Source organism: Zeugodacus cucurbitae, chromosome 4 (genome assembly GCF_028554725.1).
Source record: "Zeugodacus cucurbitae isolate PBARC_wt_2022May chromosome 4, idZeuCucr1.2, whole genome shotgun sequence".
Lineage (NCBI taxonomy): Eukaryota > Metazoa > Arthropoda > Insecta > Diptera > Tephritidae > Zeugodacus > Zeugodacus cucurbitae.
In genome coordinates, this window is record NC_071669.1 from 69,830,993 (window position 1) to 69,857,794 (window position 26,802).

At 35.6% G+C, this 26,802-nt stretch overlaps 5 protein-coding genes across 5 annotated transcripts; 3 read left to right on the forward strand and 2 right to left on the reverse strand.

Moving 5' to 3' along the window:
* Nucleotides 1–303: 303 nt before the first annotated feature.
* Nucleotides 304–3,759, reverse strand: LOC105213217 (RING finger protein 10). Its single transcript, XM_011185895.3, has 5 exons — nucleotides 3,156–3,759; nucleotides 2,572–3,106; nucleotides 1,418–2,511; nucleotides 1,200–1,354; nucleotides 304–1,138 (listed from the first exon to the last, which is right to left on the reverse strand). Exons 1-5 carry the CDS (start codon nucleotides 3,238–3,240, stop codon nucleotides 647–649), a joined length of 2,361 nt encoding a protein of 786 aa, XP_011184197.1. The 5' UTR covers nucleotides 3,241–3,759; the 3' UTR covers nucleotides 304–646.
* Nucleotides 3,760–4,006: 247 nt separating this feature from the next.
* Nucleotides 4,007–5,213, forward strand: LOC105213208 (peroxisome biogenesis factor 10). Its single transcript, XM_011185882.3, has 2 exons — nucleotides 4,007–4,406; nucleotides 4,465–5,213. The coding sequence occupies exons 1-2, from the start codon at nucleotides 4,098–4,100 to the stop codon at nucleotides 5,089–5,091; spliced, it is 936 nt and encodes a 311-aa protein (XP_011184184.1). The 5' UTR covers nucleotides 4,007–4,097; the 3' UTR covers nucleotides 5,092–5,213.
* A 628-nt stretch (nucleotides 5,214–5,841) lies between these two features.
* Rbm12_0 (uncharacterized protein DDB_G0287625) lies at nucleotides 5,842–26,330 on the reverse strand. Its single transcript, XM_011185782.3, has 4 exons — nucleotides 26,125–26,330; nucleotides 18,907–19,219; nucleotides 7,991–13,602; nucleotides 5,842–7,924 (listed from the first exon to the last, which is right to left on the reverse strand). Exons 2-3 carry the CDS (start codon nucleotides 19,047–19,049, stop codon nucleotides 9,873–9,875), a joined length of 3,873 nt encoding a protein of 1,290 aa, XP_011184084.1. The 5' UTR covers nucleotides 19,050–19,219; nucleotides 26,125–26,330; the 3' UTR covers nucleotides 5,842–7,924; nucleotides 7,991–9,872.
* On the forward strand, nucleotides 5,858–8,470 carry Dcaf11_1 (DDB1- and CUL4-associated factor 11). Its single transcript, XM_011185868.3, has 8 exons — nucleotides 5,858–6,058; nucleotides 6,117–6,390; nucleotides 6,460–6,606; nucleotides 6,665–7,252; nucleotides 7,314–7,469; nucleotides 7,610–7,716; nucleotides 7,789–7,938; nucleotides 8,011–8,470. The coding sequence occupies exons 1-8, from the start codon at nucleotides 5,858–5,860 to the stop codon at nucleotides 8,026–8,028; spliced, it is 1,641 nt and encodes a 546-aa protein (XP_011184170.2). The 3' UTR covers nucleotides 8,029–8,470.
* On the forward strand, nucleotides 20,070–24,986 carry LOC105213157 (myb-like protein U). The gene is made up of 2 exons (XM_011185768.3): nucleotides 20,070–20,387; nucleotides 23,333–24,986. Exons 1-2 carry the CDS (start codon nucleotides 20,373–20,375, stop codon nucleotides 24,542–24,544), a joined length of 1,227 nt encoding a protein of 408 aa, XP_011184070.1. The 5' UTR covers nucleotides 20,070–20,372; the 3' UTR covers nucleotides 24,545–24,986.
* Nucleotides 26,331–26,802: the final 472 nt, after the last annotated feature.

Here is a 26,802-nt window from a genome sequence, read left to right on the forward strand (position 1 = left end):
TTGACAAAGACCTTAAAAACTGCTTACTGCAAAATTGGCGTTTTCTTCATTGAGACAAAGTTGTTCATTTCGTGGAAAGAATTATCAGCATGCATATCGCTTACACTTCATTGAGCACCCGAGAACAAAAAGAAAAAAACTCTACTCTAGGCTCCTCACCTCCTCGGCGCATATGGCAGTGGTAGTGAATGAAATAAGATACTCATGTTACTCAGCTACAAATAGAAGAGTAAGCTCCCTCCAATTCTTTACAAATACTCATACTTACCTTAACGTGTTTTAGTCTGAAAAAAAACGCAACACTTTTGCCAATTGTTTGACTTTATTGCATTCTAATTGCCTGTAATATTTGCATAAATGGCGCAATTCGATACACTATATGCACTATGGTATTTAAGTTAGCAGCGAATTTTGAATTCAATAGTCTAAACGTGTGGTGTATAAACAACATAAAAATTAAAATTTTAGCATTACATCTTGTCTGTTCGATTACTAATTCAATTCAAACAGATACAAGAGTAAGGAAGAAGAAAACAAAACAAAAGTAATAATTCATTTTGATAACTGAAATTACACCGTTTAGTTATGGGGGTATATTTCTGTTGAAAAATCTTAACGTAAATTTAAGCGAATTCTTTAGCTTCATTTATTTGCCAGCATAGTTTATGCCCGTGGAGAAGAGTGGCGTCATTTTTTTAGCCTTTTTATTCTTTTTACCACCAGCATTTGCTGTAGCTGCAACGGTTTGCTTCTTTTGTGTTATGGCCATGGCAAGCACATCACCTAAATCCGTACGCATTGGTGTTGTAAAACCAATGCTTTCGGCGAAATAGCCATCAAGCGATTCACATTCACTGGAGCGTTCGGAATTTATGGTGCGCGTGGTAACGGCTGTATTGGTCACAACAGGTTTTTGAGTGGGTACATTTTTTCCCCAAGTTGATAATTCATGATACATATTATTGCTGCTGCTGCTAGGCGATGCCAATGTAGGCCAGTATTCTTTTACGTTAGGCGATTCACCGACTACAGCTACAGTTGAATAAGTTGCTTGTGATTTTGTCTTGGGCAATGCAATTGGATTGCTGCCGTTTCGGTCCGTTGCATCGCTGCCGGGCAGTGCTTCTTCGAAACCCCACTAGAGAAAATAAATATTTTAGTAATGCAATTGGAATGATTACTCACATATATTTTCTTACAGTTGGAAACTCTTGTGCGGAAGTTAAGTTCAAATTTGCAGTGCTTGCAATCAGTTTTCCCATTTGACGATCATTAATTTCATTTATGTGTTTTTCACGACGACGCTCCTCGCGTTCACGTCGCTGCCGTTCTTTCTTGCGCATAAGAATATCGTCTAAATGAATTGAAATAAGAATTTAGTAAATCTCTAGAAACATAACTGACGATTATGCCATACCTTTGAAGACACGTAGTATATCATTAGATACAAATGGAGGCTGCATATCGACCTCGATTACTGCAAACTGACATGTTAGTGGTAAATGTCCAAGGCAAGTAAATTTACGACGATGCTCTTCATCCATTGAATGGTACTCCTTCTGCAAAACACGTGCATTAATTTCCAACGGTGCGTGTTCTAGTGCACCATAACAGGCTTGAAGCATTTTCACATTTAACGGATGCAAAAATATGTTTTGTCCATCCACAGATTGGTAGAAATAGTAATATTTTGCATGAACTTCTTCATAATCCACTGACGATAGTGCCAGACTACTAGTGTTAAGTAAGTTATCATCATTGCTAATAATGCTTTCAGTTCCCGATCCATCAACATCTCTCTCATCTGATGGGATTTCAGCACTATTAGCACCTATGTTGTCGTCATTTTCATTTTCTTCTTGAGGCTTATTCACAACTTTATTTGAATGCTCTTCTTCTTTATCCTCTTTCATTTCTTCAACTTTCTCTCGTCGCTCCTTTTGCAAGTCCAAAGCTTGCTGTATGAAAATATATTCCGGACTTGCCGGGTCTTGTCCTGCAACCAATTCACGTTGTTCCCGATCGATTATTTTTAAAATGTCACTGCGTTTAGCAATTAAGAATTTCGAAAAACTTTTTGAATCATTCTCGGCGGAAATCAACGGATAGCTATTTGTATTGCTTTGATGAGTATTTGGATCGAATTTCTCTATCAACATGCATCCTTTCTTGCGACGCATCAATTGAAAGGTAATTTCATCACCAATACTGAACTGGCGTTGTTGTTCAATAGTAGTACTTTTCAAATCAGCAGTATGGACTGCTTCATAGCAAATTGGGCATTTACGCCAAGTTTTGTCGCTCAGCGCTAAATAATGTAGAATACATGGCCAGCAATAGGCGTGACCACAACGCGTTAATTTTGCTGCAATCGGTGGATACAAGCAAATGGGACATTGCGGCTCCTCTTCAGTTTGAATATTGATTTGTTCAATAAGATTCCAATCGATTAAATTGTCAGGTGATGCAGACACACTCAAATTAATACCAGATTTTACAACGAATTGAAAACTAGAATACGTAATTTTAATTACATATATGATAATTTAAATATTTGGAAGAATAACTTACTTAGCTTGTAAGAATTGTTCTTTATTATAACGATGACGTTTATTCGCCCCGTTATTGGCTCCTTGTCGTTTCGTAGCTGCAGTTGAGCCACTACCACCGTTCCGACCAAAAACGTTAAATCTAAAAGCGTTATCACCGTCACGCGGAGCGTAATGAAAATTGAGCAGATGATTCAAATTCTGCTTTTTGCTCCCTGGTGCGTACACAGAGTTCAATTCGTAGTCAGCATATTGCTGAGATTTCTTTTTTGCCAATGCACCGGTAACCACCGGCTCAACTAACGTGGCTAATCCGGTGCTGGTAGCAGAAACATCTTCAGTCGCGCATGTAAGGTTGTCCTCGTTAATGAAAATGTCATTAACGTTGCTGGCATTATTGACGGTACCACCGCCGCGTTGGCGTGGCCGTTTATCGACATTTGGACGCGCTTTAACTGAGGAGTACTGCTTCGAATTCCGCTGCGAATCGTTACGATTGGTTGTTGGTTGTTCTCGACGTCGTGAATTACGAGGTAAACACTTATTGACTTGTAAATCTAAAAATAAATATCATATAATATATTAAGGTTATTAATATAATTTTACCTGAAGATGATTTGCGTAGAGAAGAATCAGTTGGTTGACACGCCTTCGAGCGTGCAAAAATGTTTTGTGGTTTTTTGTTCTCCATTGCAATTAAAATATATTTTAGACGAAGCGCAGCTAGTAGCTGGGCAAAGAAGGTTGGGAAATTTGAAATTAAAGGAATTCCTTGACAGCGAACTGTGGTTTATGAAAATTTCTCCAGATGGAGTGTTATGCACTTTATTAATTTTTAGGCGAGACATTTTTACTGAGCCATGATTTTAACTACAAAATACACGAAAAAAGTTGTCGCGTATATAAGTGAATGCACGAAGTATATTTATTTGCAAAAACGAGGAGAAGACTCGTAGGCGAGTAGACCTAGTACATCAATGGATGACGTCGCCAATTTTTTATTACTTCAGCAACCGTTTTCGGCTTACTTTAGCGCGCAGTTTCAGTTTTATCACACTAATATATTAGCTTTTGTATTAATTTTTATGTAAAAATTTTTATAGTAAATACAGTGAAAAGAAGGTATCCAAAAACTGTGAAAACTTCAGCTTTTTGCTATTCGAGAACAAAAAGTGGAAACGACGATATCGTGCCAAATAATTTTTCAACGAGTAGAAATTAACGAGAACAATTTGACAATGACTGAATGTCATGTGCTTGTCAATGATTAAACTTTGATTTTTAATTTAAAATAATTTTACAAAAAATTTATTTAAAGAACTTATAAACAACAAACTGCTAGGATACATATATAAATATTATTTGTAAGTTTAGTTAAGAGAATTACATTTATATAAGCCTATGCTTTTTTGAAAACAAACAATTCATTATAAACGTATGGTATCACTAAATTGACAATAAACAAACAAATAAACATGACATTTGTTATCATTTCGTACTTTGCTCAATTTAGAATTAGTATTACAATATTAAAATAAAAATAAAGGAATGACAAAACGTCGAAATATAATTGGAAAGAATCTATTAGATTTTCGAAATGCTCGAGCACGCCAACCGGAAATTGTACGATCTGTTCAAAAAGATGCAAAGTATACTGAAGAACTAGCAGAGGACTTCTCGGATCTCCTACGTCTAACCGGCGCTCGGAGTTGGATCAAATATAATCAATTGTGTAAGCTGTTTGCAGAAATCACTTACCATGGATTCGCATCAAGCAATAATTTACAAACACTTGGTGAGGAATATACGGGAGTTATCCAAGTTGATAGTGCATACATGAACATTCCATCCCGTTTGGTATGTTGCGAATTGTCCTTTTATGAATTGCTATTGCTCTAATTATCAATTATTACAGTTACAATTAGTTTCCATCATACTTGAATTCGGCGGAGATGCTCTGTTTCATCGAGTTTTGGAAAAACTTGAAAAATACATCAAAGATAATGAGGCAATTGTGCCGGATGCAAAGCAAAAACTACTGAAGGTGTTGTGGATAATGCATTCCTCTCCACAATACATAAAAGCCTTACATAAATCATTATTTTACCTGCGTTCCAGTAAATACCAAATTTCCAAACGTATTACTGGTCTAAATTACGTCCTAATACGACATTGGTTACAACCCGAATTTTCGCTATATGGCTATAAAATACTGGGAGTTATATCATTTCTACAAGTAACTGTGTCACTAATAATAAATGCATATGAATCTTGGAAAGATCATAGAAGAAAAACGTTAGAAAATATGAACAGCTCTTCGAGACGCTTGGTTAGCGCGGAGAGCAACGCGAATCCCGAAAAGTCTGATGCACCACAGTGCATACTTTGCCTTGAACCACGTATTAATACGACCTTGACACCGTGTGGACACTTGTTTTGTTGGAATTGTATTCTTGATTGGTTGGACGAACGTGATGAATGTCCCCTATGCAGGGAAAAATTAAAGAAGTCCAATCTAATTCCGTTACAAAATTATTTATAAATCTTAATTGTTTTGGATTTTGGTATATGGTATTTTGTGGTTATATGAATGAATATAAAAATAATTTTTATAAAGTTTACAATAAATATTACACTAGAGTTTAGTTACTCTCCTTTACCTGATTACAAATTACAAATTATTTTCGCCAAATACTTGGACATACGTATTTCAATAATGGAGTTAATCTCATATATAGTACTGTTAAATAAACAATATTTAAACAGAAGTGAAGCGTTTTAGCCCACAGTGCTCTATATGCCATTGGTTTTATTTACGAAAGCGGAGCAAACGACAATACGAGAAGAAGTCGTTAATGGAAAAAGGAATCGAAAAAAATTATATATCAGGTGGCAACATAAATTGAGTATTTTGTTTTCTTTGTTTTCACTAGACATCGCAATAGTTGCATTGTTGCAGCTGAACTGAATATTTTCACAGGTTGTGAGGTAATTAATATAATTTCGATTAAAAATTGTATTAAACATTTCGCTTTTGTATATTAAACAAGACATTTACAACTTTTGTTCCTGCAATATTATTGCATAGGCGCTGAAGAAGAAAACATAAGGATTACTTGCGCAGCGCCTCAATAACATTTGACGAAATCACAAAGTTAGCTGAAAAAAATAAACAACAAATTGAGAAAAATTTCAAACAAAAACAAATCGCAAACGCTTATCTGCATATTTTTGAATACATCTTTATATATAGTTTTGTCTTGTTACTAAGATTAGCGTAGAAAACTTTGAAGTAGTTAGTTTCAGGAATGGGTAACCATATTGTGTATGAAATTGACGAAGATGACTTCGATGATGAGGATGTGGACGATGTGCTTGGCGAACAATTGAGTTTGGCCGTTGGTACTGTAATGAATCAATTGGAGCGTCTGGAACGATTGAATCCTTTGGAGAGACCAACAGCGCAAATGCCTGTGATACGAAAGAAACCAGATTTGCGAACATTTCGCGTAAGTTGCTATTATAGAAGTGTCATATAGTTGTTTTACGCTTTTACTTATGTTACAGCACACCATGTTGTACAAAGAAATAAAAGCCTTATGTGCTTTACCAGCAAACAGCAATCGTCCCAGTGATCGTTGGTCGCTGACGCGTGGATTATTTAAGCGTGAGAATGGAATAGCCGCACACCCAGCCGGGTCATTTACACCAAATCAGCAACGTCGGATTGCAAATTTATTCGTGCCTAATAACAAAGAGGAGCGTCTAATGTCATTGGAAGCCAAAGTCTTCATATGCAAATTTAATAAAGATGGAAGCAAATTGGTTACTGCTTGCCAAGGTTATTATTTTATTTTTATTTTTTAATGTAACTACTATACTAATAATTGCCTATTCTTTTCCCTCGCAGATTCAGTAATTCGCGTTTTTGACTCTTCAAAGGGAACATACCACCGCATTAATCGTATTGTAACGGATATATGTAACTGGAGTATTCTGGATGTAGACTTTAGTCCTTGTGGTCAATACTTAGCGTATTCCACATGGTCAGATGCTTGTGAGTTGCAATTCAATGTATCTAATTCTCTTATTTTAAATCTATATCTTTCCTTCAGTTTTTGTTTTACCCGTAAATAGTGACGGTAAAGATGTGCAGTTTTTCAATTTAAATGCCGAACAATCACGCTCCGCTATATTCTCATTACGGTTTTCACCATGCGGGCAACAAATAATCGGTGGTAGTAATAATTCGTTAATTTATGTAGCCGATCGCGAGACACATGCTGTACGAATGATAAATACACAACGAAATGAGAAAGACGATATAAATGCTGTTAGTTTTGTAAGCGATCAAGATTCAAATATATTCGTTTCTGGTTGCAATGATGGCGTGTTGAAGTTGTGGGATTTACGGTGTGCTGGTAGCACCGTCCGTGGGCGAAATAGTTCAGGCAGTAGTTACAGTAACAACAGAAATAGCTGCACTAGCGTTAGGCATACACCAGTAGGCATATTCAAAGGTCATTTGGATGGCATTACTTACATTGATTCACGTAACGATGGGCATTATGTATTAACCAACTCCAAAGATCAAAGCATAAAAATATGGGATATGAGGATGACAACTCCCAGTAACAAATTAAATAAAGTGAAACTGCCACTTATTCCATGGGATTATCGATGGGATACAGTACCACGCGAATGTGAGTTTGCTATAGACATTTTGTTAATTAAATATGGTTGTAAGCATTAAGTTACTTTTAGATTACAATCCAAAAGCAACGTTGGAGGGTGACGTTAGCGTAATGACCTATCGCGGTCATCGTGTTACAAAGAGCTTATTGCGAGCCAAATTCTCTCCAGCCCTACAAACTGGACAGCGTTACATATACACTGGCTGTGGCACAGGCAGAATTATAAGTAAGCTTTTGTTATCTTAACATTTTTATTGTCCGCACTAAACAGATGATTTTTCAAATATTGACACTTAACGGTTTATTCATTAGATAAACTTAAGGCATATAAAACCTCTTACATTTTTGTTGTTGTTATATTTTCAGTTTACGATGTACTAACAGGGCAAATAAAAGAGGCTATTGAGGGACATAAAGATATTGTGCGCGACTTGTCATGGCATCCTGTTCGATCAGAGATTGTATCCGGTTCGGTGAGTTGAATAATTGATTTATATTTATGTAATAGCAGTATTTAATAATAATGAATGTACATATGTATATAGTGGGATTCACATGTCAACCTGAACACGTTTAAACATAATCCCTTACTGAAAAGACCAAGTTCTGGTCCAGGTTATCAAGGCTCCTTAAGGCGCTCGCTTCGTATAGCTCATCAAAACGGCGACTTAGACGATGATGCTGATGAAGATGAGGTGAATAATATCAATTGTTCAATACAATATTTTATAAAAAAAATTAATTCACCGCTTTTGTTCTAATCCTAGCCAGAGCAGTCTTGGTAGCAGTCGTCAACACATACAACATACAACTAGATTTTTGCCAGAAGAAACTTAAATAGGAAGGAAATTGAAAATCAACATCAGCAATGAATTTCAGCTAAACATAAACATACACAGAAATATTTTGACTTAAAAGAAGTATATATATATACATCCATGCATATATACATATATATTTCGGTTAGTTTGTATTCTTATTTTTAAGTGTTGTATAACTTAAAATCATTTTACGTAGCAACATGTAAATATGTAATGTTATGCCAATAGGTGATCGAACTATTTTAAATTAATGTTCTGCAGCAGTCGAATTTTAAGTTCTAATTTTCATGCAGCTTTGAAAATACAATAGTACTTTGACTGCCGCTCTCATTAGGTCAACGAAGTTTTGTAACACAACCTAATTGAACATATTTAAATTGAATAAAAATGGATTTACTCAGGCCTATAGCGATGTTTTTTCATTATCTTTATAATAGCAAATTTACTTCTTACCACTTTATTTGTAGAACAATCAACTTATCGCAACTTGAACCTAAACGCGTACTGTGTCCACGACTCGTAAATTGCTGTTTCTATTTAAGCCTCTAAAATAAACCCTAAGCTTTCTTTCTTTTATTCAACCCTTATTTAAACTCACTTCCTTTTCCTCAGTAACTTTGAAATTTCTATTGTTCGTGTAAAGAGCAATCCCCTTTCACTATACTACATTAATGCAAATATTTAATTTCACAAAGAGCTTCGCTATATTTAAAAGGAATATATTTATATATTTCAAATACAAACGTTTCTAAACAGTCCAAATATATGCATACATATCTACATAATAAATAAAATAGTGCACAAGCTTGACGCAAGCAAGAAATTGCTGGCCAAAAAGTTCTTAGCAGTATGTTCAGTGACTATGTCTGTACTTAAAAATATAAAGCAATATATTTCAAACTTCCAAATGAATTTCAACAACAACTTTAGCAAATCCTTAAATCAAAACTTAGTAATAAGTATGTTTTTATATAATAGATGCGACAGCAATTAAATATAATAATTACAAAAATTTATCAATGTTTTGACACTGAAGGCACACATTGAACGCGCTGCTAATCAAATCGATATCCGCAAGTAATTTTTTTTTATTCAATTTGAATTTTGAGAGTTATAACGATTTTAGTTTGAGAACACAAACCTGTAATTCCAGTTTATGTGCATGTAACAATGAAGAGTTAATGGTATCGAGACATGTTCTGAATAATTCAGGACTTCCGGATTAACAACACTAAATTCATTGCTATGTAATCAATATCAAACAAAAGCGAGCTGTTGTATCGGTCGGTTGCTCAATTCTTGAATTCTGCATTCATTGCCTCTTTTACTTCGATGGTGGGAGTCAAAAATGTATTTTACAAATTTTAGCGTCGTTTAGTGAATGGCACCGATATATGCTATTTAAGGTTATAAAAATTATAGTTCCCCAATAACTAATTAAATCGAAGTGAATAAATAACACAACATTTGTCTGGTATAACAGAAAGTATATTATACATAGATATACATTAATTATGTTTATGCTATATACATATGTACATATATTATTTACGTTAAACAAAATTTAATTCTAACATAAGTAAGTATGTTTGTGTATAAAAGTTCAACATCCCATCGTTGCAATTGTGTTATCTGATATTTCATTATCATATTGTCTCGTATTTACAAAATACAAATATTGAATATTAAGTAGCTCAAATCTTAGAATTATAACTTAATGTACATAATGTATGTATGTATTTGTGTATATCTAAACGTAATCTACCCCATATTTACAGCCACCCTTTTGGAATATGTGTTCCGCTGCCCTACAGCAATGACAAGCGTATAGTGCGATTGAAAATCTGTTTTCTTCGTCGTGAATTGTAGGCCGAACGTGCCATTGATGGCGAGGCGAACGCAACACGTGCGTCACCCGTCGCTGTACCGTCATCATTAAAGCGTCTTATAATATCATCTGGTGTTAAATCATAGCCAGCGAAAAACTTCAATATGTCTATAAGTTCGGCCTTGTAGGGCACATTTTCCATGGCTATCACACAGCCGGGGCGCGCAAATTTCTCTGGTATGCCGCTATTGTCACCATCATCGCGGTTGGGTCTGCTATCGCCACTAATAACCACATCGTTGCTGCTATCATCAATGACTTGCACTACATCATCATCCTGGTCGGAGTTGTGGCCATCGTGACTTGAAGCGCTGTTGTTACTGCGTCCACTGCGATTGCGCATTCCACCATTTGAATGATCATTGTGATAACTACCGTTGTTGCCGCCGCGACTACCGCGATTCATCATTGACCCACTGCCACTGCCACTGCTATTACCTCCACTACCGCCACGCCCATTATTATTGTCGTTGTTCATGTTGTTATTGCCGAAGCGCCCACCAGAACCACCGCCCATGTTCATCATAGACGGACCATCATTTCCCATAAATGGATTCCTGTCGAATGGTGGTCGTCCGCCGGGACCACCGCCACCACCACCAGGGTAACAATTCATGAATGGTTTGCCAATTTTGTCAGCGATCTCTTGGGGCATTATCGGGCGTATACGAAGTTTTCGTTGACGAAACGTGGTGTTATTGAATTGACGTAAGGCGTTTTCTGCATCGCGAGCATCTTGGAATTCGACAATGAATTCACCAGTGGGCATATTGCGTTCACCGCGTAATGGTTCAATGTGTTTGAGACGTAGAAATGCGCCCTGCAACAAGTCAGCGATATCATTTATACGCGTATTATAATCGCAGTTTTTCATAAGTATAAAATTGTTCATTCCGTTCGAGTTGTTCATCATGTTGTTGCTGTTCATGTTTCTATTGTTGTTATTCATCATTGGTCCCATGAAATTGCCACCATTGTTCATACCCATGTTGTTGTTCATGCCCATGTTGTTGCTCATACCCATGTTGTTGCTCATACCCATGTTGTTGCTCATGCCCATGTTGTTGCTCATGCCCATATTGTTGTTGGTCATATTCATGATGGAGTTCATATTCATATTGCTACTCATATTACTGTCCATACCCATGTTACCGGGATTCATATTCAGGTTCATGTCGTCTGTGGGTTTTAAAGGTTCAAAGCGGCTGGGCTTCTGACGACGCAGCCGTGGATCACTTGGTGTATTATTGTTCCCATTGTCACCTCTTGCCAAATCATCACTCCTTATCGAACCAATATCGAAAAGACTGGGTATCTTAGTATTTCTAGGATCTGTTGGATTGTTGCGTTCATTTTGATCATCTAACTGTATGTCGTTGTTAGCATCGGTGCATGCTAGACTGCTCGTGTCATCCGCTACATCCATATCATCTTCACCTTGATTTTGTTCTTCTTTTAATCTTTCCGCTTCAGCAAGCGCTTCTTCCTCTTTCATCAACTGCTCGTTAGCCAAACGTAGTTTCTCTTTTTCTCGCTCCATTTCTTCGACTGTTGCTGGACGTACACGAACTTTGCGGTAGCCAATCATATGCCGCGATTTGTCCTCTAAAGCTGCTTTTGCCTCTTCGGCACGTGAGAAGAGCACATGTCCTTTGAATTCTCGGCGATTTTCACGACTGGGTGTCAATAGGATATCGAAAATAGTGTAGGATGAGAACATGCGCATGAGGTCGTGTTCAACCGCCGATGATGGTATATCTTCAATATAGAGTACGGTGAAAGGTTCCGATTTGTATTCAATGTCAGAATTCGACTCGCGATCACCACGATTCTTCGTATCACCATCGTTGTCATCATCATTACGATCGTAATCGCCGCGATTATCTTGATAGTTGCGGTCTCCACGGTCACGGTCAAATCGTCCCTGCGGCCGATAACTGTCCTCCACTTGTTCGAATTCCTCATCAGTTACGATCTCCACTTTTACTGTTTTCGTTTTAAGAATGGAATTATTACGCATCAATGCTTTATGGACGCTGGATGTTCGCGAAAACTGTATGTACGCGACGCCGATGCGTAGACCATGTTTATCATTCACCATTTTGATACCGTTATGTGGTATAAATAGACCCATGAAGAATTTACGCACATCACTGTAAGTGGTACTCGCACACATATCGCTCACCTTGATACAGCAACTCTCTTTTACCGGCTCTCTAGAACGCTGCGTTTCTGGCTCTCTTGACTTCTGCTGAATGCTGCTTGGTTTGGCAATACTGGCAGCAGCGGCCTGTGCGAACAGATTCGGATACATCTGGGCATAAGGGTTGGTATTGGCAAATGCGATGGGCTCTTGTGACAACTGACTTACTGACGAAAAATTAGACGTCGATGCTGCAGATGGATTACCTTGTGACAAAGATATATCTGGTTTCTTGTCGACTAAACTTAGACCAGGGAACATTGTATTTGTCTTCTGTTGCGTGGGACTACGTATTAAAGAGCTGGTTGATTCTGTGGAGTTTGTATTCACTGTAGCCTGTTGTACCGCAGCCGTGTAGGGATTTTGCAGTGCAAAGGTTTTAGGCGAATCACTACTATTTGAATTAGAATTGAATAAATTTATACTGTAATTATTTGTGGTCGAGACCGAAGAGGAGTAGCTTTGAAATCCTGGAATGACATTGCCTGCTGGTATATTAACGGCGCCAATGCTAGATTGAGAATCAGGACTTTTGTTGTCGACGCTGCTGGTGTATGAATTCGCCATCTGTGAGCCACGTAAACCCGGAATAGCGTTACCCACACTAAATGGGTTCAGAATATTATTGCTGTTGGAGCCAGCAATAGAAAATGGCGTAGCACCACCAATGTTGTCTGCATTGTTTGTTTGATACGAGTTGAGGCCAGGTATACCCCAAGAGGAAATACTTGCCACTTTGGCATTAGAACTCTCATTTATATCTAATAGTTTAGGATGCGGTTTGTTGCCAAGTACATCGGTGCTGGGTTTATTAGATTGACCATTTCCATTTTCGCGTTCTCTGCTATTCATATTGCTTCTACTAGAGTTTCGGCTACGATCGGGACTGCGATCTCTATTTCTGTCGTGACTACGATCTGGGCTTCTTGAACGACGGTTAGATCGTCGACTCTTCCAATCGCGATCTCGCGATCGAGAGCGACTTCTATCACGTCGGCCACGGCGTGAACCGTTACGATCATTACGTTCACGTGATCGTGATCGACGACGGTCTCGTGATGTAGAACGTCGGCGATCGCGAGTCTTTTCAACGCTGTTGCGATATGTACTCGCCGATTCATTAGTGTTGGGTTCATTTGCCGTTTCCACAAGTGTGATGCCAGCTTGTTTTTGATATGCCAAAAATGATGGTGCTGCACTCGAAAGAATATTATGTAGACTATTTGGGGTAATGACTGGTGGCTGCGGATTGGATATGGACGGTGAAGCTACAGTAGCTTTGATAGCTGGTATGGAACCAGCATTTTTGAGGGCTTGCATAGACTGTAAACGTGCAGTTTCGATCACCTTTTGCATTTCAGCCCGCGACGATAGTAAAAGACGTACTTGAACTTCATTGATTTTTTCACGATCATGCATCATCGCTTGGCGGGCATCTTCGTCGGTGCTATATCGGGGACAGAAGGGAAAATAAAAAAAAGGCATGTGTAACATTATTTTCTGGGGCATATTTTAGACAACTAAAAGAGCAGGACAATTGAGTCATCTTTGTTTTGGTATTTCCGAAACAGGGGTTTAATGGACCAATGTGTTATATATTTTATTTTTTTCGGGATACCTTACCTTTGTCTTATTCGCCTATACCGATATTTTTGGACTATTAAAATTAAAAAACACATTTATGCCAGAGTTTTGTTGATCAGATTATTCATTATTTTCTATGTTTTACTTAGGAATATTAAATTCAACTCAATTTAAGCAGTGCTCGTTTCGAAAGCATTCAAATCAGAGTATATAGACTATACCAGATCTATATGATGAATTGGCTTATAACCTCCCTATGTTATCCATATCAATCGTTATAAACTAGGCCCCGTGGATATTTCATCTCACTTAGGTGTTTTTTCACCTTGATGTAAGGATCGTAACTGTTATAGTTTGTCCTCGGACACCTATTATTCTAGTCAAGGGACCTTTTCATAGCAGAAATACAATCGATTGTTCAACACTGGTTCCCCAAAAGAGGCCACAAATAAGAAAATTAGTTGTGCGTTTGCCTAAAACTAACGTATATCATAAAAACGAGTTGATTCTTTAAAAAAATTGGGGTTAAAGATTTGAACTTTAAAGGATTGCATTGGTTGTCCTTTGTGATTTATCGTAGGTCTCTATAATTTGAACTTCTGAGATTGATTTTTATTTGTTGTTGTTACTATATGCCTCGACAAATATTCGTACGCATGAGATTTTCACTCCTCGTAACGGCTTTGCGAAAGGATAGTAATGGTTGGGTTTATTATTATTTTAAAAGTAATCCTTTGAAATATATCTTTGCATTGAGTTCAGTAAGGTTACTGGTTATAGTGAACTGAAACTGAAATCGCTATTTGCAATTAGCTGTAATAATTGTCTGTTTGGACTGGTAAAAAGTTGTTAAATATAGTAAATTAACGCTTTGCATGATAAAAATGTTTCATATGCAAGTAGTTTATGCAACATGTTAAATACGAGACTTGTAACATTTGTCAGATTACTGTATTGAATCCAAACCTTATATAACCAAATAGTCTATGCGGTATTTACTTACCAATCATCTGCATTGCAAACGGGTTATTTAGTGCCGGGTTTCAGAATTGTGTATCTTAGTAGTTCCATTTTAGGAGTCAGTTCCCACAGATTAAAACTATGGACTCTTAAGAACTTCTAAACATATACATATGTATATGTAAGTAACAGTCAGCTGACACACTGACCATTTTACTGGGAACATCCGATTTAAAACTTATTAAGACTTGAGAGATTCGTAAAAAAATACACATTCGAGTTTAAAAATGTGATCACTTTAACCATGGACATCAGAGCACAGTCTGAAGAAAGACCTCGAAAACATTTGATCTCATACTTTCCCAGTTTGCTTTCTTTATTTCTGTGGTAAAGGTCTTATATGTATATTTTTCGAGTGGATGAATTTGTAATGAGCTTCCTCTTAATGTTTAAAATGTTAATGTTCCCGAGTACCTTCTCAAGTGCAACTGTTGTTATAATTATTGTGCTTAAAAAAATAATGGGGTCCTCTAGAAAGATTGTCATTTCATTGGTAAGGAGACAGCTTCGTAAAATTTATGACAGAATATTTGGATAAAAACTAACGTTACCTTGACAGACAGACTGAAAAGTTCGTATAGATTCAAAGAAGAGAAGTTTGTCGCCAAATTCGTCTTTATTATTCAAAATCGAATGGCATACACCCATTATAGTGATCTTCCAACTTCCAGATCCGTAGAATACGACGGAGCAGTTCGAAGCCTTCGCAAACTAAATTTTCAAGAACGGTATGTCTAACGGTACAGTCAACCAAAATCATGTTGGGATTTTTTCAATCTATATATATAAAATTAAGTGGCAAAACTTCCTGTTCGTATACTCCTCCTAGACGGCTTGCCCGATTTCAATGAAATTTTCAGGGGTGATTGGGGTCTGTTTGGAGGGTGCACATAAGAAATTTAATGTGTGTATTATTGCACGTTTTGCAACGCGTCAACGCGTTTATTTCACTGCAGACAATGTACAACAGAGCACGACCACCGGGGACAACACTAACTACCTTTTTCGAGTTGTGTGAAAACGATGAATTTGCAAGAACATTGCTATATTCCGAAATACCACAATATTTCACTTGGAATCCATCATCGAAAACATTTTAACGACGAAAACAAGGGGAGCGTGTTGATGGTTATCCAAATGTCCGTAAAACCGATGCCATAGGACGCATTTCCACCATCCATCCGAACAACGCCGAATGTTTCTATTTGCGTCTGCTATTAGTCAACGTGCGCGGACCAAGATCATTTGATGATTTGAAAACTGTTGACGGTCAGTTGTGTGCGACGTATCGTGAAGCATGTCAGCGATTGCATTTGTTAGAAGATGATATGCATTGGGCTATACGGTCCCAGCAGAAACTTGCGCTGGCAATTGCTTCGTCAGGCATCGCTGCTACTCTACTTGAACGCGGTCGAACAGCATATTGAAATTACCGTTGAACATCCAAGTCGTTGAAACACCAAAGTGCAACATATCGAGGAATTCAGCCAATGGCAAAAGTTTTGCGAGGAGCTGGAATAGTTCTATGGGATGAGTGCCCAATGTCTAACAAAAAGTCATTAGAAGCATTCTATAGAACAATGCAAGATTTACGCCAAAAGCAACAACTTTTTGGCGGAGCATTAGTCTTATTATCCGGCGATTTTCGGTCAGTCATCCCTCGATCAACTCCTGCCGACGAAATAAACGCATGTTTAAAATCGTCAGTTTTGTGGAGACATGTTCAAAGGCTGACTCTTACCGTCAACATGCGAGTCCAATTGCAAAACGATCGATCCCCAGAGGCGTTTTCGAAGCAGTTGTTGGACATTAGCTAAGACAAAATACCAATCGATGATACCGGTTTGATCACATTGCCGAACAAGTTTTGTACACTTTTACAATCGAAAGAAGTATTGATTGAAAGTGTAATTCCGAATATTGTTCAACACTATCAACGCCAGGATTATTTAAGTGAACGCGCAATATTGGCACCGAAAAATGTACACGTCAACGAAATCAATTTTGCCATTCAAGAAAAACTGCCAGGAGAAGCTACAACATATACATCGATTGATAGCGTTTTGAATCAAGATGAAGTAGTCAATTATCCAACTGAATTCTTGAATTCTTTGGATCCCCCCGGTCTGCCACCGCATCGTTTGGTCCTGAAAGTCGGTTCACCCATTATACTTCTACGAAATCTGAAGCCACCGACTTTGTATAATGGCGCAAGACTTTCAGTCAAAAAATTGTGGCCAAATTTGATTGAAGCAACAATACTAAATGGCAAGGCAGCAGATGAAGTTGTACTCTTACCACGCATTCCCATGATTCCAACGGACTAGCCGTTTGAATTTAAGCGCTTGCAGTTCCCAGTAAGTCTTACCTTTGCGATGACCATCAACAAATCGCAAGGGCAAACGTTTCAAGTGTGCGGCGTCAATTTGGAAGAACCGTGCTTCTCCCACGGCCAATTGTTCGTCGCATGCTCGAGAGTGGGAACACCAAGTTGCTTATTCATTTACGCGCCAGGTGGAAAAACCAAAAATGTTGTATACCAATATGTTTTATAAATAAGTAACAATTTTACAACAATAAATAAAACACAAAGTAAAAACCCTTAAGAGTTTTAATCGATTTAGGTGTAGCGAAGCGCACAGGGTAACAGCTAGTATTTTTATAAATTTACTTACTTTTCTTCGTCGCTTATACTCTATATCTCACAACAGATTGACCGATAGCTGTAAAATTTATATACAAGTCTTTTGAAGAATAGATCTAACTACCCAACTTATGGACTATTTCTTCCTTATATATATTATTTCTTATTGAATTCCGTTTTATAGAAACGATATAAAGTCTCATTTTCGTATCTGTACCATTATATGTACCATTTCCAATAAGGGTTATGCAAAAAATCTTGACTTCACCTCTATTCTACTAAGGATAGTCTCATCAAATATTTTATAATTACGTATATAGCTTATGTTTGTATTACAATAGTACCGAGTACCGATAAGTACTCGTCCGATAACGCCACTATCGAGAGATAGTTATTGTCGTGCTGTGCATTCTCGGGACCGTTACTTTTTGAATTTAAACTTAAAAAGTCCTTTATTTCGTAATTGCACATCCTGTATTGAAGGTGCACGACTTTGCTGGGGTAGTAGGCATCTCAAAAACTGTATGACATATTGGACGATCCGAATGACTTTTGCGTCGTAGATACCGTCGTCTAAGCATAGATTCACTAGTACAACACCAGAGACAAAGGACAGTGGAATTCATGTTGCGAATCCGTACCTATCGATCGATAAGGTGAGAGGTACCGTTTTCGGGGATTCAAAAGATGTTATTTATATCGGCTATACGCATAAAGGCAAAACGATTACAGGACTGACTCTACTCGCCGAAAAATATATATTTTTCAGAGGCGTAAACAGTTAGAGTAACTCGAGCTCCATGTACTTGTAGATTCATACTCATGATTCTTGAAATATTTATTTGACTTTAATACTAATCTTCGAAGACATAATTCCCTAATATTATTGATAGTTCCTATGAGATTCTTACTTTCCTTGTAAAGATGTGGATATTTTAGTCACTGTGAGGTACATACTCAATAAATGCATCGTATCAAAATTTTTCTGAGAACTGAGTCGTAAACTTACATTTTTCGGAGTTTACACGTTAATGGTTATAGACAAGGAATGAGATCAACTAGGTTTTTGTAATGAATTGAGAATAGCTGTGCGATTGAAAAAAGAATCAATACCAGTTGGGAAATGCTTCGTATTATCCATCACGCCACCGTATTATCAATCGATAGAGCCTGTCTTAAAACCAATTAAATTTTCCAAAAGGTAAATTGCAATAAATTGCTCTTATTTTTTAGCAAATTTAACATTATATTTAAAAGATTGGTAGTTTTATTAGATTCTTGCTTTTAAAGGGATTAGAATACTATATCGTCTCTTTAAGACAAAGGTATGTGGTCACATTAGACAAACTTTTTATCTTACCTTTTCGGCATAACCTTTTCATAGTCCGTTTATTTCACATTTCTTACCCAAACTAGAGTGACTCAACTGATCTGAAGCATTCTTTTAACGCTAACAACATATTCTTAAAACCAATACTAAAGTTAAGAAGTGTAAATATCTACCTGAATGCGATAAAAGCATCGCCCATTTCACCACCAACAATGTGAACACCTCCATCCGGTATTGAGAGACCTTTGAAAAACTGTCGTATATCCAATGCATTTGCCGACCACGGCAAATTTTGCAAACGAATTATAACACTCATCTTCTACTTGTCCGAGTTATGCTACGCAATTATTATTTATTTTATTACAGGTTCAAAACATCCATTTAGCGAACAGCCATACAATAGCTATTCGCGTTGTTTAATTAAATATGTATGTTAGAAAGTTGTCAATTAATCCAATACGGTTAGTTGTAGAGACGACAGGAACTCTGAAAAATACCATAAATATACAGGTAATATATATTTTTAAATATTAGATACATAGAATGTTTTAATATATAAATCGGAAATGATGTTTCCTTTAATAAAAAGGTGTGAATTCTTTTTAAATAGTTTAAAACCTCCGAGATTTTTTACCGGAATAAGCTTCTTTGTTGGGGTTACCAATTAAGTAAATCGATGCTAAACTGTCTTACAAAGCATCTTACCAGATTTTAAACGTGCGTGTAGCTGTTGTATGTAATAACTGCCGACAATTTGATCTAAATCTAAGGCTAGGTATTATGAACTTATTAACACAAGTCATATCTATGTTGGAAAAAATACATATCACAAGGGCGTTATCAAATATGGGGTTTGTTTAAAGTGACAAGGTTTTCATTTGTAAGAACCAAAGTCAAAACTTTGCCTTTCAAGCTCTTAAACCTCAAATGCATGTTGAATATTTACTTTTGCTCTATCTTTTTAATACACCCACCATATTACATTGTATATAAATAAATGCTTTAAAAGGACAATTTCCTAAAACCTGTGCTGTCATCATTAGTTGTACAATATGTAGCTCAACATTTTTGCTTTTCCTCATTAGGCACGTTTGAATACAAGCAAAAAAGATATAACCCAAATATGAAGATGTCAACTGATTCCGGCACCTATCTATAATCTAGCAGATAATAGTATGAAAACGAGGAAAGTGAATTTATGTTTGTTGAACTGCAGTCAACTCCCATACATACTCGTACACATGTAAGTATGTGCAATGATCCAGTAGTCCTAACTACTTGTCTTAAACGGGTTTCCGAGATATGAAGCGAAAAATATTACGAAGCAGATCAAATAAGATAACACAAGATACGAACTATTAGACGAACTGTCTGCAATTGTGGACATAACAAGACGTAATTGAACATTTCATCATTGTGAAGATCATACTAATGGTATTGGAACGAAAAAATGAAAAACAAACATTGGACTTCATTATAAAACTTGTAGAGGAAATCAATTTTCCTTATTTCCTTTGGGTATAAAAGCTCTCTCCACGCATTGTTTGCGGTTATATACGATTCAAACGCGTGCAGTAAAGTTCGCTAACGGTAAATCAGCATTCGGAATACAGAAAAGAAGTCGCTCGGATTATAGAAAATGAATTTTTGTATTGTGAGTTTAATCTAATAAAAAAAAAAAAATCTAAAAGAAAAAAAATAATCTAAAAGAAAAAAAATAATAAAGAAATAGAATCAAATTAAGTATGTTTTCATTCAGCTGATATCAGTTTCTAGATATTTGGTCCAGCTTCTCCATCGTACAAATACATAAGTGTGTTCCTTGTTCATAGATGAATTTGTGTCAAAACTCCCAAATTAAGAGTTCGAATCGGATAATTCTAAACATATTAAAAAATTTCATCATCTTTTTATATTGTCACCGATACTCAGTTAGTGACTCATCTGACTCACAACATTGTGTTTCAATTTAAAATAATTTTTAGAATACAGCTCAGCTGTCATTATTTGACGATGCGTTTAGCTAATGAAGAACCCATCACAGATTCTTGTATCAATTTGGGCAAGATGCTGTTGCCTCCGTTAGCCTACTGTAAGGCGAGAGATCTATAACTATATACACGACCTTATTTATCCTAATTTAATTTGTCATAAATTTTTATAGCTGCAAGAGTGAATAGCTTTAATTATGTACGTAAGTGGTTGACATTGAAGAGAACCATGGTGCCGATTGTGCTTTGACTGGTTATAAATTCAATCTAGGGGATTGGCGAAGATATTCACTTACCGATACGCTGTTCATTAATAAGATATTTCGGTTTAACATTTTATGTTTTTAGCTTTAGAGAGTAAGTTCGTGTTTTTTAAAAGGTTACTTCTTCTTTGGTGGATTGGATTGGTTCGAATTATAGTTCTACAGACGAAATCGATACTTACTGTCACACTTAAACCAGATACCAGTCTAATAATTCTATCGAAAAGCGTTTGAGTGACTAATATTTGAGGGTGTTTCAAACTAAACACTATACAGGCGAATATATTTCAAAATTTTTCTTTAATGATACAAGTCATGCAGTATGTTGCCTCAGAGTTAAGTACCAAGCATTTACTTCGCAAAATGTTACGTACAATTTGGTATTTAGTGCCACGTTACATGGAGATTTGTCAAGAAAATCAATTGAACTTAGGTGTTCTTTCGTTCGGAATTCAATTTCACAGTTGAGAATTTTAAGATCACTGGGATTACATGTATAGTTTGTATTAACATATTTTTATTTTATTTGCTTTGTTAAGCTGGCTAGGAAAGAAGTGCTATTTTGCCTTATGTAATATGCTAAAGTTTTTTTATTTTTCACAGACGGTAGAACGTTTTGAGAGGCTATTAACAGCGTAGAAGGGTTAGACAGGTGTTTTTCCTAGAAAATTAATGGCATTCGCATATTTTTGAATAGTATTACATCGCGTATTGTTGCTAATATTACGATCTCCAAGGGAAATCACTTTAATTTAGACAAATACTCGAATGAAGGGTATTCAGTAAATGGACGATATTTATTTGCTCATTCTAACAATATTTTTTTTACTTTTTACCTCAAAAAGGCGCTTTGAAAAACCAACAAAATGGTACTATGCTTTCAATCACTAAATCGAACCGAATAATTTTTTTATCTGGTTAACATTCGGGACTTCTACCTTTGAATTTTATATTTGGGGTACTCACAAGTTGTCGTAAAGTATCGTAGAATCATATCATCAAGTTTTGAATTTTTACACTTGTTTAAAAAAATTGTTGTTGGATTGCTTACAAAATAAATTTACACAATTACGATTCAGTGCGCTATGTGTTCTGTTCGTTGTATATTGATAATTTTTGTTTTTCTGTCAATCAGCTTTTTTTCAGATTTATCATAACAAAATTATAACGAGGTACTCACAACCATAGTATTTTTTAACATTTTCATTTATGACTTATAACTTTAACAACTTGTGAGTACCCTAATTGTGTTTAAAAATGTTTGTCGTTATTATATTTATCAGTGCATCACCTCTTTTTCATTGGAACATACATTTGTAGCTGTAAGAATTAACGGTGATTTACGAATATTCATAGCACACAAAATTGAGGTAATTCAGTTGTTTACAGTTAATGAAAGAAAATGTTACTACCCACCAACTAACTGTAACTTCTAAGAAAATTGTTTAACCATTATACTTAAAACTATTTCATTCCTTATGTTCAGAGGTACGTTATTTTCACAAATATATATTTTAATTATAATTTAAATTTTTTATGTCTATATACATATGCTTGAAAATCGTCTTTAATAATATTACACATATATTCTTATGTTCATACGTTTTTTTAATGCGAATGGGAACCGCATATCTCGAAATATCACAACACATGTACTTACCCAAGAAAATATTGGTGAATTCGTGCTGTATCTATAATGGCACTTAATTTTTCTGACAGAACACTGTTCTTTGGAGGTTCTTTTTAGGTTAGGAGAGAATATTTTGGATTTTTTACAGCATTAAATTGATATGCGATTGTCTTATACGACTTATAGCCCTCATATTTTTAGTTTTTCTGAACTACAAACCTACAAGTTCTCAAGTATGATAATGCGACCAATGTTTCGGTAATTAGTTGTAATTTTTTACGTTCTAAGTGGTATTTTATTAAGAGCACAATGTCATATAATAGGTTCTTATAGATTGAATTTCATTTTTCGATATTTTTAATGAAGAAGCAGTTCGCCTTTCGTCTATTATAAAATATTACAAATATTATATAATAGGCACGGATTGTTATTGTCGAGGCAGCTTAAAATAATTCCCAAATTGTTTTGCTGTTAAGGTATATGTTTAGTTTGGATATAAATCCATTTCGGTTAAGTAGTCTCTGCTGGCTCAGAGATAGTTTTCTTCGAATTGGAAACCATCCTTACTTAACATATAGGAAGATGATTTCGTGTTGGTATGTATACCGGAACCTTCAGGATAAGACCATGGATGCCCATTCCCAGAGTATTAGTACATAACTTACCGTCTTTTTAATTACTTATTATTAATAACACATTTTCTCTGTCTTTACAGATATATTCCTTCGTAATAATAGTACTCATACTTGTTGATGCATCTACAATATCTAAACATATTCAAGATTCAAATGCTGAAGGTTTAGACATATTTGGCACCAAAGTCGGCGATGCGAAATCCATTGGCCAAGTCAAGAGAGACACAAGTCTTAGCTATGCAGCAACCAACATTGATTCCAAGGAAGGGACACGTGTAAAAACTATAACTGTTATTAAAAATCACAGTGGTAAAAACGATGGGAAGTTAGTAATCAATCCAAATTTACACAAGAATGAGGATTGGGCTAATGCCTTTAGAGATAATTTCGATAGCTATGGTGGTATACCTGATGTGCCCGATATAGATGAACTATTTGATTTTGTGAAACATAAACCGAAGGATGATAAAAATGGCGATAAGAAAGATGTACCGGTTCTTAAACCAAAGGATGTCACAAAAAATGAAAACACAAAGCCGACTATAGAGAATTCATCAGAAATTGAATCAACTACATCAGCAGTAGTGGAAAAGATTAAGGGTGATGCAGAGGTAATATCTGGATTAAAAAAGAATCAGACAAATGCTCGTTCACTTTCACTGGGTCTTAATAAAGAGTTAACGCGCGAACCCTTAACTAATACAAATTATACTTCCACGGATAAATCGAAGAACATTTATTTTGAAAAATATATACAGGATGTTTCGAAAGGCTATGATTATCCCAAGCCATGTCCCCAAGGGGGAAAAGGTGCTGTTAGTATTACAAACCCATCTTCGGGGCGATCCTACGATATACCAGTAGCAGGAGATTCACCAGGCACGCCATACATAGCACCCTCCATCACAAAGAAAACCCAGGTGTCAGGATCGCAGCCGCCACCGAACAGCACACCAAATGTAGCATCTACCTTTGTACGACCGAATTTTTCCGTTAATTCGATTTTGCCATCACTTCAGCCAACGTCTGCAAATCCCACAATTCAGGGATCCCAGCAACCATCGAATACTTTGAATCCACAATCACAATTAGCACAGGATCAAGGAGGAACTTTTTACACAAGTCAGCGCCCATATGTTGCCCCAAATTTACGGAGTAGCTCTAGTGCTAATGGTGCAACGACGCCCCGATCATTATATAGAAACGACATTGGCACCTATCGTGGCAATACGTTTCTGTTAGGTGCAAATAGGGCGAATTCGGCTAGATCACGTGGTTTAAAGTATCGATAAGACTACAAATACTTTTAATATAGACGCATGTACATACATACAAATGCAAAGATAATTTCTTGTATAGAAAATATTTGCAAGTTAAATGTAAAGTTAGGACACGACCTGTATATTAACTGACGTATATGACATTTTCCATATTCAATACGCAAATTATGAAAGTAGGAGACTAGCTCTGTATCTATCTTTTAAATAACTTTTTTTTATTCAACTGCTTCCTAATATAAGCTTTATAATACTTCATACATACTACAATATGCTTCGGACAAATTCTCCAAATAGGAAGAGATGTTTTATTTCACTACAATTCCAGTTGGGTGGTTATAGAGATTTAGGGTAAAATAAAAACAATAATAATAATAATTCAAAATGTAAATATTTCGCTTAGTTATTTTAAGGATGTATAATAAATAAAAATTAATAAAGCAACTGAATTTCGGAACTATTGTTTTCAATTTAAAATATGATCACATTTGAAAGTCAAATAATCTTATCGATAACATCTTAATATAAATAATATACATTCCGCCAATAGTCAACAAAAAATTGTTTCAAGTATATATGAGGAACGAGCGGAAAATGAGCGTTCCAAACAACCGATATTTGATATTGGTTTGCTTGTTAGCATTAAATAAATAATACTTGCAATAAAACAAATACAATAACTTACTGTCAACAGAATTAGAAATTTTTTAAAAGTACTAAAACTGAAAGCACTCACCTAGTATAAAGGTGGCAAAGAAAATCTGTTGATTGAGACAAAAATTATTTCGCCTTTGATTTTAAGGAATTGCGGCGAGTAAGATATAAGTCCGGGTTTGTTCTGGTTCCCAAGAACTAACTGTTGTGGGAGAAAATTCCTCGAACACCTATATTTTACCTTAATTTAAATTGAAAACTGAGCACTTCGCATTATTTAAATAATGGTATTAGGTACATATTTAGAGTTTAAATCTTTGTTAGATGATTGGCGTCTGCTCACATTTGTGGTAGAGAGATGGAAAAATTTAGCTTAGTTTGAAAGACTTGAAAGATTAGATACGTTTTTTTAATAAATACATAGTAATAAAAGTATATATATAATATATGTATGTAATTTTTGAACAATTAAATAAAACAAAACCATGTAATTAATTAGATCCTCATGTTGAAATTGATCACAATCCTTCCTAGTAGCCATAATTTTTTATCACAATCCATTTTTTATTGCAAAAGTAATAGAAATATTCAGTTGCGCATCATTTATAAAATGATATAGGTATATGTACGTTGTATTAAAGCATCTACTTAATAATCAATACTATGTGCAACATATTATCTCCAGTCGTCTGCTGTTTTCCTTTTACGATTAAATCACACACTGTTTCAATAAGGAAATTTGCAAAAAATTGTTTACGATATACACACAACATATTTTATTATTATAAATAAAGTTGGGGCTTCGTTGATACAAACAAAAAATAATGTATACTTTCGCTTCTAGCAGCGTCGGCCGTAGCACTGCAAAGCGTACAAACGGTGGCGTTACATTTTTCACTCATTATGACATTTTTTAGAAAGTTTGATTGAACTTTACTCACCACTAAAACCAAGAAAAATTGAAAACAAACTAATCCAAAGAAGCCACTATAAATGGACTCGTTTTCGTGACTATTATATCTTTATTATTTTTAGTTGAAATTCTTTTAATTGTTCATCAAATTTTATTCGCAGCAAGAAAATCTTTTGTCACCTATTTTTTCAGCATATGACAGATATACACTTTCGTTAAATATAAAAAATGCCTTTGCAATATCGGAAAGTTCAGTGTTGCAACACACAAAAAGGCAGTGGAAACATTAAAATTGAGTGATGCCACACTCTTGAAAGAATTCAAATTTTATTTTAACTCATTAATTAATTTATAAAAAATTCTTACAAAAACATTCCTTTAATAACAAATTGTTACTACAAATAACTGCCAGTAGTGAAAGCAATATTAAAAACTAATTGTTGGTTATTTAATTTTTAATATGTAAATTAATATGAATATCTGAACTAATATATTATTATACAATTTTTGCATGGCAATGATTTTGAAGGTCGTATGCCTTTTCTCTTAAATATATAAATAAACCAGAATATTTATTTTATATGTTTATATGAATTATATCAATACGTGATTCATTATGCAAAATATCGTAAAATTAATACTCAACGAAAGTAAGTTGCGCGCCACCTGTTGGTGAACAGATTTAACTTTGTGTTTTGGCAATACT

Bases quoted from the DNA above. Each gene is read 5' to 3' on its own strand.
- LOC105213217 (XM_011185895.3), bottom strand. From the start codon at position 3,240: ATGGAGAACAAAAAACCACAAAACATTTTTGCACGCTCGAAGGCGTGT. The intron at 3,107-3,155 runs GTAAAATTATAT...ATTTATTTTTAG, and splicing joins TCTACGCAAATCATCTTCAG to ATTTACAAGTCAATAAGTGT. The intron at 1,139-1,199 runs GTAAGAAAATAT...TATTTTCTCTAG, and splicing joins CCGCACAAGAGTTTCCAACT to TGGGGTTTCGAAGAAGCACT.
- LOC105213208 (XM_011185882.3), top strand. From the start codon at position 4,098: ATGACAAAACGTCGAAATATAATTGGAAAGAATCTATTAGATTTTCGA. The intron at 4,407-4,464 runs GTATGTTGCGAA...CAATTATTACAG, and splicing joins TGAACATTCCATCCCGTTTG to TTACAATTAGTTTCCATCAT.
- Dcaf11_1 (XM_011185868.3), top strand. From the start codon at position 5,858: ATGGGTAACCATATTGTGTATGAAATTGACGAAGATGACTTCGATGAT. The intron at 6,391-6,459 runs GTTATTATTTTA...TTTCCCTCGCAG, and splicing joins ATTGGTTACTGCTTGCCAAG to ATTCAGTAATTCGCGTTTTT. The intron at 7,253-7,313 runs GTGAGTTTGCTA...AGTTACTTTTAG, and splicing joins GGATACAGTACCACGCGAAT to ATTACAATCCAAAAGCAACG.
- Rbm12_0 (XM_011185782.3), bottom strand. From the start codon at position 19,049: ATGAGTGTTATAATTCGTTTGCAAAATTTGCCGTGGTCGGCAAATGCA. The intron at 13,603-18,906 runs GTAGATATTTAC...TCCCCGATATAG, and splicing joins GATGCTTTTATCGCATTCAG to CACCGACGAAGATGCCCGCC.